Below are 17,058 nucleotides of genomic sequence, written 5' to 3' on the forward strand. Positions count from 1 at the left end.
AGTAGATATAGGTACTACTGGACGATGGCCATTGAGGCAGTTTAGCACATTCTTCCCAGGTGCCAGTGTAATTGAAAGACTACAGAAGTGAAAGGTTAAATATATCTGAACATTCTAGCCAGTTGATTAACATAGCTCTTTACTACTTGGCCAGGCACCCAATCCTGACCAGATGCTTTGAGAGTTCATTCCCCTGAAGAAAGATGTCATGTCTGCCTTAGTATGAAATCACAGGTCATTGTGGCTGTGGGAGTCCATGAATGTTCCTCCATGTTTTGACAGTCAAAGCAAGCATAGAAGGCATTGAGATCATCTAGAGCCAAAACATTGTCTCTTGCTTTCTCTTTGTGAGAATTAATAGCATTCAAACCTGCCACAGCTGTCAAGCATTCTTCAATAATTCAGTTTAGTCTGGAATTGTCACTTTGTCTGTGAAATGTCCCTCCAGAGATCGTTCTTGGACCTCTTGTATCTTGGTTGCCAGACCTGACTGCCACTCAGCACATTGCAAATCTCATGGGCTTCCGGTTGGAGAAGACGGAATGATTTTATGGGGACACACTTGCATATGACTTTTTGAATATAAAGTGGCATCACAGCGGTGTTGTATTCATTCAGATCAGCTGCATCTACTGACTCAAAGCAGTCTGTAGCATAACCACCTCTGTGGTTCTTATTGCTGGAGCCTTGCTTTTTAGCCCCTGCCTGTAAGCACATAGGAAAAGGATGGCCAAGTGATCAGATTTCCCAAAATACAGTCTGGGCACATGGATTGCCATTAGCTCCATGCCATGCGCGTACTTAAATGTTGTCAAATCATTGATTTTTATAAATCATGGCTAGATGGGACCCAAGCAGAGATTCTTCTGTGTACAGTACTCAGTTGTCACAGCAGCCACTGTAAAGGAGCTATTTGTTCCTTTTGCTTTTATCTTTAAAGCATGCTGTTGTGTATTGAATATTTCAGTGATATTTGAGTAATACTGTAAATATAATATTTGTTTACATAATGCATTGCAGGTTATATATAGAAGTACATAAATAGCGCATGTCATTACGCCACCATGTCATATATACCTGCCTTGTTTAAAGTAAAGATAAAACTAAGAGAAGTTCCCCTGGGCTTTTGTCTTTTTGTTTTCAACTAGTTTTAATTTTTGAAGTTAAAAACCTTAACACATGCCTGTGGAAGTTTTTTGTTTTAAGACAGTGATTTTAAAATAATGGTTCAGGATGGAGACCATTCATGGAAATGACTTCTCTGCAGTGAAGGACTGGGTGACAATGGAATATGCTATGTATTTTAGACTGTAACTTAACCTTGCAATGCTTCTGGCATTTCCAGTAATGTGTTGGCTGCAGATTAATGTGCTGGCTCTGTTGCTTCAGGCAACAAATCAAATTTAACCAATATGAATAATTTTTACCTATAAATTTGCAGCTTGTTAATTTTTTAATGTTGCTGTTAATTTGAGATTCCTACTTAATGCATTTGCCCTTCAAGGAACTGTCCTTTTCCAAAACGTTTCAGTTACTAATTTTCTTCTGGCATTGTCTTAACTTCAAGTTTGTATTTTTAAAATAAAGTACAATTTTTGGATGGATAATCTGAATTATCAAGTGCAGTTGTCAATTTTAATGTTTTTATAGTGACTGCATTTTACAGATATCTTCTGACTTTTGCAATTATCTACAAAGCTAGTTTTTGGACTGAGACATAAGATATTTCAGATGCCAAGTAGTTTTCCAGTATTTAATATAATATTTGTGGTAATCAATGCTGTCATGTGGTAATCAATTTTAACTTTTGTGACGCAAGTACTTTATACTCAATAAATTGCAAACCAGGTGAACTTAATATTAGAACAAGAGGTTTTGCAGATGCTCACTCAGTCTTTAGCAACACATACAAAATGCTGGAGGAACCCAGCAAGTCAGGCAGAATCTGTGAAGGGGATAAACAGTTTTGGGCTGAGCTCTTCAGTACTGGAAAGGAAGAAAAATTCTGGCTCCTACCCGCCAAGGCCTGATAAAGGTTCTAGGCCCAATACATCAACTAGGTATTTCCCTCCATAGATGCTGCCTGACTTGCTGAGTTCCTGCAGCATTTTGTGCGAACTTAATTTTGAACTTGATGCACCATCAATAACTCTCGGAGAAGGGAGGCGAACGATAGGCTTTTATGAGCAGCAAACGAGACCACTACATCCTGGAGACTGAGGGAGGAGCAGTGCCTCCAGTCGCCTTTATACAGGGGTCTGTGGGAGGAGCCACAGGAGCAGTCAGCAGAGGGGTGTGTCCAGACAGGTATACATAGTTTACCACAGAACTGAAGTTTTAGAGATGGGGGATGATGTTTATAACCTTTTCACCATGTCTCCTATCAGTGTGTTAATATCAACACTGATAATTACCTTATTTTCCAGTGTAAATGTTCAATTAGGTAATGTTATATCTTCCCCACCTTAAGAATTTTCTTTCTGCATTGAGACTCTGCTGTCTTTTAATACTTTAATATATATTTCTGGAATAGTTTCAATATTTCATTACTTAGGTGTTGAATTACAAACAAGAGCAGCACATTTAATGTAACATGAAACTAGCTCTGTTAAATTATAGCAGTGGACATTTTTGTCCGAATGTCTGGCTCAAGGTGCTTGATGGCTTTGCATATTAATAGGAGGTATTTGGGGGGGAAAGTCCATTACTGTATTAGCTGGAAGAATTGTGTGTTCCAGTGCCAAGCTTCAGCTGCTGACGTTTGAGTATATTAATATTGATCAGCTTCTTCCCCACCCCCTCCCCTTGTTTCTAGTTTGCAGACACAGGGCTGTGCCTTTTGTAATGAGTGGTTCCCACTGCTTCACTTGCGCAGCTTTTTTTTCCCCAGGCAGTGCACTGCAGGAAATATGGTACATGTATTGCACTGAAAGTTAGCTTGGAAGGCAAGGCCCAATGGGTCTTTTCCTACAAGCATTTTAAATGTAGAAAGACCAGTTTGGGTTGTGGTGTGGCCACCTGTGCTCTGCACAATATTCAAACAACCAGGAAATGGGCTGCAGCAGCAGCAAAATATGCCTCTACGGTCCTTGCACTGGAAAGAGGGTAACTGATGCATCCTTTTTTGATTTGCTGACTGGGAATGTAAGGGCTTGGTAGCTGGCGCAAGTAGTTTCAACCAATTCCTTTGTTTCCAGCTGTTCCGCACTGTAGATTGTTCCTCCTCTTGCTGAATAATTGCTGCATTAGGGAGTCAGTTTAAGCAGAGTGCTTGAAACATCCTCTTGCATTTTATAGCTGCATCCTGACTGTGCTTTTGGGATTAAAAGGCTCAGTCAATTTCCTCAGTTATTGATTTGCTGGTGAATTGGATGTCGCTTGATTGTTTAGGACGTTGAAGGTAATGCAAGGTCTGCATATTTTCCTTTAAAAATTGTTAAATTGTACACTTTGGTATTTTGGTCTTTATGTTGAAAATGGAACTATGTTCACTGGATCTTTTCATAGCAACACTTGCATTTAAATTTAAATCCTGAATTGAATTCTACTTGGTTAAAATATAATGTAAAATGCATTGGAATGATAGTGTATACGGCTGAAATTCTAATCATAGAATGTGCATAATTTTTTTTCATTTGAAAACGTTAAGCAGGTTATACCATTCCTAGCATATGAATGCAAATTTGTTACTGAGTGTTTTGCCTTTCGAGGTGAAGTTGTCTGGGTTTGGGGCTTTGTCTGTTTGTTCATGTCCAGTTTAAAAATGCTTTCTTGTTAAGATTTCTTTGAACTAAATTTGGCATATTTGTGAACTAGATGAAGATAACTTTCAGCTATTGGATACAGCTGCAATTTTGAAAAAGTAATGTTAACAGTTTTGTTCCACTGGAGATTGCCATGGTAACAAAATATTTTTCTTCTCAGAAGGAGGAAGTGGGCAAACGGCACAAGGAATTGTCTCAAGAGTTGCTTACTTTACATCATGAACTAGGTAAGAATTACATAATGTGCTTCAGGTTCTAAAGTTTGCGAGATATATTCTCAAATGGTGAATTTTGCATCTAGTTCATCCTTAGTAACTTTTAAAGCTTTTCAGCTCCATGTTTCTCCAGAGACAGCTTGACCCATATTCAGAATTTCTAACATTTGATGTAACAGGAGTCACCTCAATATTTTTGTTCTATATATAAAGTTACGTACTTGTTTTCTTCAATTAAAATTTCTGAATATTTTTATATTATTTACCAAAGTACTTTTTTTGCACAAGTCCCTCACAGAAGGCTGATACAGAGGAATAAAACACATGGAACCAGAGTGACTTGGTAGATTGGATTTAAAGTTAGAAAGGCCATTATTAGATGTAGGATAGTAGCGTTGGAGAGGTTTTATTGAGTATGAAAGTAGTGCTCCACAAAGAGCCTCTGGATATAAATCTTGGACAAAGATGTAGATGGGTTGATTAGAAACTTTGCCAACAACATAGAAATTGGCTGAGTTGGGTATAGTGAGGAAGGTTGTCAAAAGATTCTTGTTGAAAATGTGGGCTGAGAAATGGCACATGGAACTTAATCTGTTCAAGTAAGGTGTTGCACTTTAGGCAAGTATACAGTAAATGGCAAGACCCTTGGGATGATTGATGTAGACAGGGACCTTGGGCTGCAAATCTGGCTTCCTGAAAATGGCCACAGAAACAGATGGGGTGGTAAAGAAGGCGTACAGCATACTTGCCTTCAGTCATGATCGAATGAAAGCTGAAGCTGTGTTAAACTTTGTTCGGACCATATCTGGAGTATTACGTGTGGTTATGGTCATCCCAATGTAGGAGACAGGTTTACTTGTTTGTTACCTGGATTGCAGGGTAGTAACTATAAGGAAAGTTGGACAGATTTGGATCAATTTCTTGAGTGCTGGAGGCTTAGGAGTGACTTTACCAAGGAACAAAACTGAGACGCATAGGGTAGATGTCAAATACTGGAAAACACTGTCTTAAGGTGGTGGTAAAAAAGGAGGGAGTTTAAAAGTAATCTACAGTGGTAGTGTCTGGAATGCATTTCCACAGGGTGTAGTGCATAGGTGTCAAACACAAGGCCCGCGAGATCATTTTAGATAGATCTATTATTTTAATTATTAATGGCCCGGCGATATGAAGCGCTGATAACACACAAACTACAGATCCCATAATGCAGCGCAACAGCTGCCGATAGGCTATCCGGGAACATTCCCGCGTCAAGCGTCTGTTGCTGTATACAACGCTATTCTTCGCACTGAGTTCGCACGGCGCTTTGGTGACTTTGAAGCACAAAAAATTAATTTCGAGCTGCTTCGCAACCCATTTGCCGTCGACGTGGAAACTGCACCTGTACAGATTCAGATGGAGCTGATAGAGCTGCAGTGTAATGGGACACTAAAGGCAAAGTACGACACTGCAGGGCCCGTACAGTTTCATATCTGTGTGAGAAGCTTTTCTCAGTGATGAAGATTATCAAAACATCACACAGGAGTCGTCTCACTGATGAACACCTGCAGTCCATCCTGAGAATCTCCACAACACAGAACCTTACACCAAACCTAAACGAACTTATTGCCAAGAAAAGATGCCAAGCATCCAGCTCTGACAAAACAGCATAAGAGCAAAGAAAACTGAGTGTTTTGATTTGTTGTTGTTTTAACTTTTGCTGAAAAGCACAAATTTTATTTATATTTTCAGGGTTTTTTTGCAGCATGCTCATATTTCGAACTTGTATAATACTGACAGGAGATATTTTTATGGCGAGCAAAATATTTAAGTTATTTAAAGTTTTAGTTTATTTTTTCTGGAATAATATTTCTGTCTGTTTTTATTCATATTTATGTTCAAAAAATGTTTAGTTTTAGGGTGTTCAATAAATGTTTATCCTGTTCGGCCCACGACCTAAAGTGTGCTTTGAGTTTGGCCCCATGTGCAATTGAGTTCGACACCTCTGGTGTAGTGGAAGCAGATATGCTTAGACAGGCAGGGATTTGTGGGATATTTACAACATGCATGCATAAGGTGTTAGTTAAAATTAACATTGTGGGTTTAAGAGCTTGTTCGTGTGCTGTGGAGTTCTTCTATTTTTGCTGCTTCGTACACGTTGCAGCTCAGACTTGCATCTAAGCCTCAATTTAAATTCTGTGGAATTCAAGTAAAATGTCTAGTTCATGTCACCCATGTTCATTGTGCACATCAAACTTGAGCAGAAATGCACAGAAATTGGTGTGTATTCATTTGGTGCAGTATGCCAAGTAGATAAACACTTCTTAACATGGGCCCAAAGAGTATTTTCTCTACACCCACTGGCTTTCTAGCATTCTGTCAAAAATGATTGACTTCTCACTGACTAATCACTGCTTTCAAAATTATTATATTGGGTGTGTTTCTTGTGAACTAAACAAGTCTATGTTTTAAGCATCAGCAGGGGTCAGTTTAAATTTAAGATTTTGACTGTTGCTGAGCAATAATTTCTCTTGGCAAAATCTTCTTAGCAACTTTCAATTCCCTTGCCCTGAATGCTTTATTTTCATCATGCATGACCAGTCTCTGAACACTTTTATGCCCCATCAAGAAGGCTGTAAAGTGCCCCACTTCTTTCTCGCCAACAGACTTGACCAGTTCCCCTCCACTACCACCCACTGCTGGAACTGGTTCTCACTCATTTTCCCCTTCAGTTCCTCCCATTTTCCCCAAACTCAGTGGGCCCCAGATATGTCTGCCTTTTCATTGGCTATGTGGAAAGTCCATGAACCAAGCCTTCCTGGTAATGCTGTCCAACTTTCTGCACGAATTCAGCAACTACATTGCTCTTGCTTCATGCACCCATGCTGAGCTCTTCAATTTCATCATCTTTACTTTCAGCTTAAATTCACTTGGTGATTTTCTGACACCTCGCTCCCTTTTCTTGATCTCTGCCCCCATCTCTGGAGACAAAAGGTCAATGATATCTTGTATAAACCTACCAATCTCCATGGCTATCTTAACTATATCGCTTCCCACCCTGTTTCCTGTTATTTTTAAAGAAAATGCTATTCCCTTTTCTCAGTTCCCAAGATGAGGTTTTTCCAGAACATCAGATGTCCTCCTTCAAAAAACAGGGTATCCCTTCCTCCAACATTGCTGTCCTCACCTACATCTCCTCCATTTCCCAGATATCTGCCCTCACCCTGTCTTCGTAGCGCTTTAAGGATAGGGTTCCACTTGTCTTCATCTACCTCCCCATGAGCCTCCACATCCAGCACATCATTCACCACATTCAGACATTTACAACGGGATCCTACCACAGACCCATCTTTACCTTCTTCCACATCCTTCCCCCCACGTTGGCCCCTCCATGATTCCCTTGTCCTTTCATCCCTCCCCACTAATTTTACTCCCGGCACTTAACCTAACAACTCCTTTCAGGGCCTTAACAGTTCTTCCAGATGAGATAACTTTTACCTGGGAATCTGGGGGTAACCTACTGTATCTGGTGCTCCTGGTGCAGCCTTCTCTACATTGAGACCTGATATAGATTGGGGGATGGCTTTGTCAAGCACCTCCACTCTATCTGTCAAAACGAGGATTTGCTGGTGACCAGTGATCTTAATTCTGATTCCCATTCAGAAATGTTGGCCATTGTTTCCTCGACGGCCAAGATGAGCCAACTCTCAGGTTGGAGGAGTAACATTCTCGTATTTTGTCCAACCTGATGCCATGAACATCAATTTTCATCTCTGTCAATTTCCCCCTCCTCCTTCCCTCTCCCATTCCACACACTGATTTCCCTCTTGTCCCCCCTCCTAACTGCCTTTCACCTTCCCTCATGTCCCTCCTTCCTTTCTCCTTTAATCCACTCTCCTCCTCCACCAGCCCTTTACCTTTTGACCTATCACATCCCTGCTGTTTAGTTCTTCCTGCAACCACCTGGCTTCACCCAGTGCCTCTAGCTTGTACTGCTTCCTCTCCGCCCACTCTATTCTGGCCTCTTTTCCCCCCCCCCCTCCTTTTCTACTCCTGATTGAGGGTCTTGATGTGAAACATCAACTGTTTATTCATTTACATGGATGCTGCCTGATCTGAGTTTCTCCAGCATTTTATGTACGTGACAATTGCTGAATGCAGGTTTCACCATTGTGTGTTTTGTTGGAGGTTGAGCATAGCCAAATTCAAATTTTCATGTTTATGCTCATTTTTCAAACTTCTAAAAGCCATTTTTGTGCTGAGCCAACTTGCATTGCAGGTGGTGGTTCAGTATTTAGGATCATTGGTATCAGAAGAATGGTATTTGACCAGTAAGCGATAAACTTTTGGACACCAGTGAATGAGACTTCTTAAATTTAAAGCTGGCAAATGCTGAAATTGGTAAATGTGTTTCTTAACATAGGCTGGTCTTTTTTTAAAGTTTGCGCCTTAAATATGAAAAATTCTATAGATGCTGGAAATCCAAAGCAACACACACACAAAATGGTGGAGGATCTCAGCAGGTCAGGCAGCATGCATGAAAATGAGTTAGTTAATGAGCAGTCAATGTTTCAGGCTTGAGAGCCTTCTTCAGGACTGGAAAGGAAGGGGAAGATGTCAGAGTAAAATGGTAAGAGAGAGGAAGGAGGATAGCTGGAATATGTTGGGTGATGCCAGTTAAGTAGAAGTAGGGAAGGTAAAGGGCTGGTGATGAAATAATCTGATACGAGAGGAGAGGGGACCATAGGAGAAAGGAAAGGAAGATGGGCACCACTGGGAGGTGATATGCAAGTGAGAAGAGGTAAGGGGTCACAGTGGGAAAGAGATGGAAGGGAGACAGACTGATTTTTTTTTTAAACCAGAAGGTGAAATCGGTATTCATGCTGTCAGGTTGGAGGCTACCCAGAATATAAGGTGTTGCTCTTCCACCTTCAGCATGGCCTCATCATGGCATAACAGGAGGCCACGGACAAACATGTTGGAAAGGGAATCAGAATTAAAATGTTTGGCTAAAGGAAAGTTCTGCTTTTGGCGGATACAGCTGGGGTGTTTGAGTTTGTAGCTTCCCTTGGCTAAGTGGATACAGAAGGATTGTTTTCTCAAATCGTTTTTTTTCCCTCAACTGTTATTCGTCAAGTCAAGTCACTTTTTATTGTCATTTCAACCCTAACTGCTGGTACAGTACTTAGTAAAAATGAGACAATGTTTTTCAGGACCATGGTGTTACATGACACGGTACAAAAACTAGACTGAACTATGTAAAAAAAAAAAACACAACAGCAGAAAAAACTACACTAGACTACAGAGTTACCCAGGACTGCATAAACTGCACAAAAGAGTGCAGGCATTACAATAAATGATAAACAGGACAATAGGGCAGTAAGGTGTCAGGCCAGGCGCTGGGTATTGAGGAGTCTGATTTCTTGGGGGAAGAAACTGTTACATAGTCTGGTCGTGAGAGCCCGAATGCTTCGGTGCCTCTTCGCAGATGGCAGGAGGGAGAAGAGTTTGTATGAAGGGTGCATGGGGTCCTTCATAATGCTGTTTGCTTTGCGGATGCAGCGTGTGGTGTCAATGTCCATAATGGCGGGAAGAGAGACCCTGATGATCTTCTCAGCTGACCTCACTATCCGCTGCAGGGTCTTGAGATCTGAGATGGTACAATTTCTGAACCAGGCAGTGATGTAGATGCTCAGGATGTTCTCAATACAACCTCTGTAGAATGTGATGAGGATGGGGAGTGGGAGATGGACTTTCCTCAGCCTTCGCAGAAAGTAGAGACGCTGCTGGGCTTTCTTTGCAATGAAGCTGGTGTTGAGGGGCCAGGTGAGATTCTCTGCCAGGTGAACACCAAGAAATTTGGTGCTCTTAATGATCTCTACCAAGGAGCCATTGGTGTTCAGCAGGGAGTGGTCGCTCCATGCCCTCCTGAAGTCAAGAACCATCTCTTTTGTTCTCTTCACATTAAGAGACAGGTTGTTGGCTCTGCACCAGTCTGTTAGCTGCTGCAGCTCCTCTCTGTAAGCTGACTCGTCATTCTTGCTGATGAGACCCACCACGGTCGTGTGAACTTGATGATGTGGTTTGAGCTGTGTGTTGCAGCACAGTCGTGGGTCAGCAGAGTGAACAGCAGCGGACTGAGCACACAACCCTGGGGAGCCCCCGTGCTCAGTGTGACGGTGTTGGAGATGCTGCTCCCGATCTGGACTGACTGTGGTCTTCCAGTCAGGAAGTCTAGGATCCAGTTGCAGAGGGAGGTGTTCAGGCCCAGAAGGCTCAGCTTTCCAATCAGTTTCTGAGGGATGATTGTGTTGAATGCTGAACTGAATTCTATGAACAGCATCCGAACATGCTTGTCTTTTTTTGTCCAGGTGGGTCATGACACAATTTAAACAATTGTTTAAGATGAATCTGAGTTAATGGTGTGTGGTAAAACATTTGCCAATGTTTGTGCTGGTTAAAAATGAAGATAGTATTTTTCATTCTTCACTCAACTTGAACTTGGTAGTTTTATGGGTTTGAAATAGTTATCCAGGTATTAATCAAGTAAGAAGTTTCCCACCACCCCTTCATGCGGACATGATACTCATGGTAGACTAAACATTTACAGAAACAAACTTTACAATTATTATTACTGAGGTATTGATCATCCTGCAAAGGGAAGTGAGTTTTTACAAATCTATGAAAAATTAGTATGTCAGGCAAAGTAAGAGCATGTATTTTCAGCAATGTTCAGCACCAACAGACAAAATAGCTCACAATGTGGAAACATCCATTCAGTAAGTAGACTCGTGCTCCTGTAACATTGATTCATAATACAACCTTTCATAAAACAAGCCACATATGGTAGAAGCACATCTGTTCAGTGGCTAGGTCTACCAGAGCAATTTTATACATCCCAGCTTAAAAGTTTTACAACCCTACTTTAACCAAATCCACCCTAAGCAATCTTTCATTGTAACTGAAGTTCTCTACGGCAATTCTGGTCTTAATTTACCTTCTGGCGAGAGTCAATATCTTTACAATTCTTGGTGTTAACATATCAGAGGATTTGTCCTGGGGCCAGCACGTAAGTGCCATCACAAAGAAGGCATGACAGCACCTCTACTCAGAAGTGTACACAGATTCAGCATGTCATCTAAAACTTTGACAAAATTCTAGAAGCATAGTTGAGATTATCCTGACATTGCATCACAACCTAGTGTGGAAACGCCAATGTCCAGATACAAAGAAGCCTATAAAAAAGTGGTGGATATATCCTCATCCATCAGACAAAACCCTCCATTCCATTGAACACATCTACAAGGAGCAATGCCACAAGAAAGCAATATCCATCCTGTCGGACATCCATTATCCAGGTCTGCTCTCTTCTCACACAGTACAGGAGCCTTGGGTAACACACCACCAGGTTTAAGAGCAGTTACTGTCCCACAATTATTAGGCTCCCAAGCTAATGTCGGTAACTTCACTCACCCCAAATTGGAACTGATTCCACAGCCTTTGAACTCACTTCCAAGGACTCTACAACTCATTCTCAGTTATTTATTATTTAGATTTTTATAAATTTGCAGAGTTTGGTTCTTTATCAGTCCGTAGTTTTTCATCGATGCTATTGATTTTCTGTTACATTGAGGGCCTGCAAGAAAATGTATCTTAAGGTAGTATTCTGACACCTGCAGAATGCCAGACCGCTCAATTTATAAGTCACTTAGACATTCAATAGACAATAGGTGCAGGAGTAGGCCATTCGGCCCTTCTAGCCAGCACTGCCATTCACTGTGATCAATGCTGATCATACACAATCAATACCCCGTTCCTGCCCTCTCCCCATATCATTCATAAGATGATAATCCATATTGTTTCTTCCACTTGGATCCTGTGGTGTTTAATTTCTTGATCAATCTTATGTGTAATTACTGATTATTTTCCCGCAAATCCCTGTAAGATGTGTCAATAAGCTAAACTCATTACTAGTTTGAATGCATCACTAAATCTCAATACATGATGTTCCTCTTTAACTTTGTCTCACTTAATGTTACTCATCCTACCCTTTATTTCAAATAGCACCAAATTAAATGTTCCATTCAGCCACAGCATTGGAAAATTGTTGTCAGAGCTAATATTTTTCCCTTTTAAAGTCTTGGATACATTGTTCAAAAAAGATGGAGTGTTTCCAGCATATTACTGTGTTGCCAGTGATATTTGGATTGATGGCCACTTTGTGAAACTTGTTAACATTTGGCTTTCCTGTTGCACTAATGCTGGTTGCTGCTTGATCAAAATGCAGATCTTGAGCTCCTCTGTTTTTTGTGTATTTTGTGTTTTCCAATACTGCATGCAATATGACTGTCCATAAACAGTATAAGACTCTTTCACCTCAGACAGAGCGGCTGCTTGGTATGGGCCCACAAATCCTAAGAACTTTCTACAGGGACACAATTGAGAGCATCCTAACTGGCTACATCACTGCCTGGTATGGGAACTATACCTCACTTAATCGCAGGACTATGCAGAGTGTGGTGCGGACAGCCCAACGTATCTGTCATTGTGAACTTCCCATGAATCAGGAAATTTACAAGGACAGGTGTGTAAAAAGGGACCATCAGATCATTGGAGACCCAAGTCATCCCAACCACAATCTGTTCCAGCTGCTACCATCCGGGAAACGGTACTGCAACATAAAAGCCAGGACCAACAGGCTCCAGGACAGCTTCTTCCACCAGGCCATCAGACTGATGAACTCACGCTGATCCGTGTACTCAGATCATTGACTGTTCTATTTATTATGAATTATAAATTACTATGATTGCACATGGCACATTTAGATGGAGATGTAGCATAAAGATTTTTACTCGTGTATGTGAGGGATGTAAGGAATGAAGTCAATTCAATTCAATATGAACTCGCTGGAGTTGCTGTTAAGTGCCATCATAGCTCCCTATCAAGAATAGAAGCTGTCCTTGAGCCTGGTGGTACATGCTTCAGGTTCTTGTATCTTCTGCCCAGTGGGAGAGGGGCGATTGTCTGGGGTAGGTAGGGTCTTTGTCTTCTCACTGCCTCGGTAAAGCAGTCAGCATAATCAGAGTCCGTAGAGGGGAGGTTGGTTCCTGTGACGTGCTGAGTTGTGTTTACAACTCTCTGCAGTTTATTGTGGTCATGTGCAGAGTAGTTACCATGCCTAGTCATTTTGCATCCAGACAATACTATCTATAGTGCATCGATTTTAAAATTAAGAGTTTATGGGGACACGTTGAATTTCATTTGCCTCCTGAGAGGCATTGGTGAGATTTCTTGACATAGCTGGACCAGGACATGATATTGATGATGTTCACACCTAGGAACTTGAATGTCACTGTAGACAAAAGGATGTGCACCACCCCTTTACTGAAGTCAATAACCAGAACTCCTTCATTGCTTTTGTCAACGATCAACTCTTGTGGAAATTGATGCAGCCCACTACAGTGGCATCATCTGCAGACTTGTTGGAGCAGAATATGGCCATACAGTCATGAGTGTATAAGGGTAGAGTAAAGAGCTGAGGACCATAAGACGAGCAGAGTAAGGCCATTCAGCCCATTGAGTTCTTTCTGCTATTCCATCTTGACTGATGAATCATTCATCTAAAGTCTATTCTCCCTTCTCACCATAACCTTTGACACCCTTTCTAATATGCATCATACGCTTAGGTGTCAACGACCTTCTGAAAATCCTAGTCAGCGTCATACACTGACTCTCCTTCGAAGAATTCGAAGAGATTTGCTGGGCAAGATTTTCCCCTAAAGGAAACCATGCTGACTTTGGCCTCCAAGTACCCCAAAACCATCTCCTTAATGATGGGCTTCAATATCTTCCCAGCAACTGAGGTCAGGCTAACTGGCCTGTAATTTCCTTTCTTCTGCTTTCCTCCCTTCTCAGATATGGAGTGACATCTGCAATTTTCTGTCCTCCAGACTCTGGTGATTCTTGGAAGATCACTAATGTCTCCACCATCTCTTCAGCTACCTGTTTCAGAACCCTGGGGTGTAGTTCATTTGATCCGTGTGATCTACCTACCTTCCGACCTTTCAGCTTCTCAAGCACTCTCTCCTTAGTAATACCAACTACACTCACTCTGCCGGGCCCAGCCTCATGGAGCACCAGTGCTGAGAATAGTTGTGGGGATGGGCGAAGATTATTTTGTTAAGAAAAATGAGTAAAGATTAGATTTTTATTGTCACATGTCCATCAAAACAGTGAAATATGTTGGTGTGAAGTCAACAAGGTGTGTGCTGAACCAGCCCACAAGTGTTGTCAGGCTTCTAGCGCCAACAGAGTATACCCAAGAGTAGTCAACGGAGGTTAGAAAGTTGATTAATAACCTGAGGATTTTTACAAGATGCATTTTGAGAAAATCTAAAGGAATCTGGTACAAGGGCATTACTGAAAATAAGATTTGTCCATGTATGGACGAGTCAGATTATTTTGTGGATTGCCTTTGGAATTCTAGTAAAGCATGGTGGGAGCAGAAGCTGTGAATATATATTTTTTTTAAAGGCAGGGCGGTAGATCTTTGTGAGGGCTTTTATTTTTCTTTGTTTTGTGGCTATCTGGAGAAGACAAATTTCACAATTGTATATGGATACAAGCTTTGATAATAAATGAACCTTTGAATATGGAGCAAATTAAATGACATGACTGCAGTGGAACAGGATGGACTAAAGTATTGTACATTTTTTTTTGCCTGTAAGCTTTCCTTGGAAACTAATATTCCTTATATTGAGCAACACACAATGTTTGAAGACCTCAGCAGGCCCTGATGTCTTATTGAAGAGTCTCGGCTCAAATCATTGACTGTTTCCTCCCCAGAGATGCTGCCTGATCTGCTAAGTTCCTCCAGCGTTTTGTTGCTCAAGATTTCCAGCATCTGCTGAATCTCTTGTGTGCTCTTGTTATTGAATCAGACTTGTTTCTGACACAAACTGTGCAAGTTTGTTTATTCTGGGCAATTATTTTGCTTGAATGCATGACTTATTGCATTGTTCTTGGAGCTATTGTTACTGTTAAGGAGCAAAAAGGTGTCTGGTCACCTGGAGGAAATCCACGTGGTCACAAGGAGAATGTGCAAACTCCTTAAAGACAGCAGTAATGCAGGGCTGTGATAGGAAAAGTTAGCATTTAAAAGCTTGCCTTACTACTGTAACTGGAAATGCATAAATTTAAAGCCTGTTGCAATCTTATCTCTTGGTTCCCTTAATAAACAAAAATCTAATCATATGTCCTGAATACATTCAATAGGGCCTTCAGTCCTGTTGGATGGAAATTCAGGATTTGATAAGAATTGTTTTCATCTGATGTTGAAATACTTCTCCTTTTGAAGTGGTGCAGGTTATGCCCTTGTTTCTCCCTTCTGCAAAACAATCCCAGTCAAGTTCAATTTTTTAAAAATTATTAGTCCCAGTGCAATTGGAGTGAGTAGCTATCATCCATATTTTGGCCAATCCTTGAGGGCAATGCAGCTAAAAAGAAAAGTTCCTGGTAGGGGGAAAAAGGATGTTGGGGGCATGCTAGTAACAGGGCTGTCAGCTTAGCTGGAGGTGCTCTTGAAATTCTTCACAAGCAAAGATTGTGCAAATTTTACATTACTTTTGAGTTTGCTCTTCAGACAAGTCTTCCTCAGGATCCCAGGTAGTTGCCTGCTAAAAGTTATGTTGTAATGATCTTGCAAGTAAGGGTAGCAGCTCCATTTTTAGCCAATATAAACATGAGGAGCTGAGGAGACACTTTGCTAGAATTATGTATTAAATCTAAGAATAGGTTTCTGAGCAAATACAGATTATTAGTTTGAAATACTGTTCTAGTATATTTGTAAAACCGGATGAGGCGAAATACTGGTAATGATATGTTCTTGAGTTCTGACTTTAAAAACCTTGTTGAAGATGCACAAGCACCAATTCGTAATGTGTGCTAGATCATTATGATAGAAATTATCATGTCCAAGTTTGTCCCATTAGCTCATTAGCTTATCTTTTGCCACTCAGAAACGAGGAATTCGACCTGTCTTCGATTAGAGAAGGATCGGGAAGAACTGCAAAAAAAATACGAAGGAGTCATTCAAAAGCTGTCTGAAGAACACCAGAATGAGCTTAAAGATTTGGAAGAAAAGTTGGAACAGCTATTCAATGCAGAGAAGATTCATTTAGAGCAAAACTTCAAAAAAGATGTGGAAATTCTGCAAAAAGAGCTGCAAAATGAGGTCTAACTTTTCAAAATAACTTTTAAATTTCTAGGGTACAAATTAAACTTGATTCTGTACCACTTTAAATCATGCAAAATGGTTGACATTAGTTTTCATTATGTATGTACTTTCACAGAACTGTACTTGATTTTAAGGAAAAGGGAGATTTTCTTATAGTCATTCTATTCAAACAAGTATATCATTGGGTGGGGTGGGGGGGGGGGGTTGGTGTTTAGTAACAGGTCAGGAGAAGGCAGCAGTGACCAGTTCTGTGGTGTCAACATTGGTTCTGAGGCTCAGTGAGGATTTTACTTTCCTGGTGCCAGGGTTCAGGATGTCTATGCTGTTGCAGAATGCTCTTCATGAGGATCTAACCTGGTCCCAACATATCTATGTAGTTATAAAGAAAGCAAGATAGCAGCTATACTTCATTAGGAGTTTGAAGAGATTTGGCATGTCAACAAATAGACTCAAAAACTTCTATAGTTGTACAGTGGAGAGCATTCTGACAGGCTGCATCACTATCTGGTATGGAAGGGCTACTGCACAGGACCGAAAGAAGCTGCAGAAAGTCAGCATGGTTTCCTGAAAGGAAAATCCTGCCTGACTAGCCTACTGCAATTTTTTGAGGAAATTGCAAACAGGATAGACAAGGGAGATGCAGTAGATGTGGTGTACTTGGATTTTCAGAAGGCCTTTGACAAGATGTTGCACATGAGGCTGCTTAGCAAGATAAGAGCCCATGGAATTGCAGGGAAGTTACTAGCATGGGTGGACTACTGGCTAATCAGCTGAAAACAAGACAGTGGGAATAAAGGGGTCCTATTCTGGCTGGCTGCCGGTTACCAAGAGAGTTCCACAGGGGTCGGTGTTGGGACCACTGCTTTTA

At 41.0% G+C, this 17,058-nt stretch overlaps 1 protein-coding gene across 4 annotated transcripts in view; it reads left to right on the forward strand.

Annotated features, from left to right (window-relative positions):
- The window catches only part of mtus1b (microtubule associated tumor suppressor 1b), a 140,062-nt gene that overhangs the window by 103,508 nt on the left and 19,496 nt on the right, over window positions 1–17,058 (forward strand). For all 4 annotated transcript variants that reach the window (XM_073064573.1, XM_073064572.1, XM_073064571.1 and 1 more), the window contains 2 exons: window positions 3,925–3,991; window positions 15,973–16,187. In XM_073064573.1, coding sequence (XP_072920674.1) covers window positions 3,925–3,991; window positions 15,973–16,187 — 282 coding nt within the window. The remainder of the gene's footprint in view (window positions 1–3,924; window positions 3,992–15,972; window positions 16,188–17,058) is intronic.

This window comes from Hemitrygon akajei, chromosome 13, assembly GCF_048418815.1.
Source record: "Hemitrygon akajei chromosome 13, sHemAka1.3, whole genome shotgun sequence".
NCBI lineage: Eukaryota > Metazoa > Chordata > Chondrichthyes > Myliobatiformes > Dasyatidae > Hemitrygon > Hemitrygon akajei.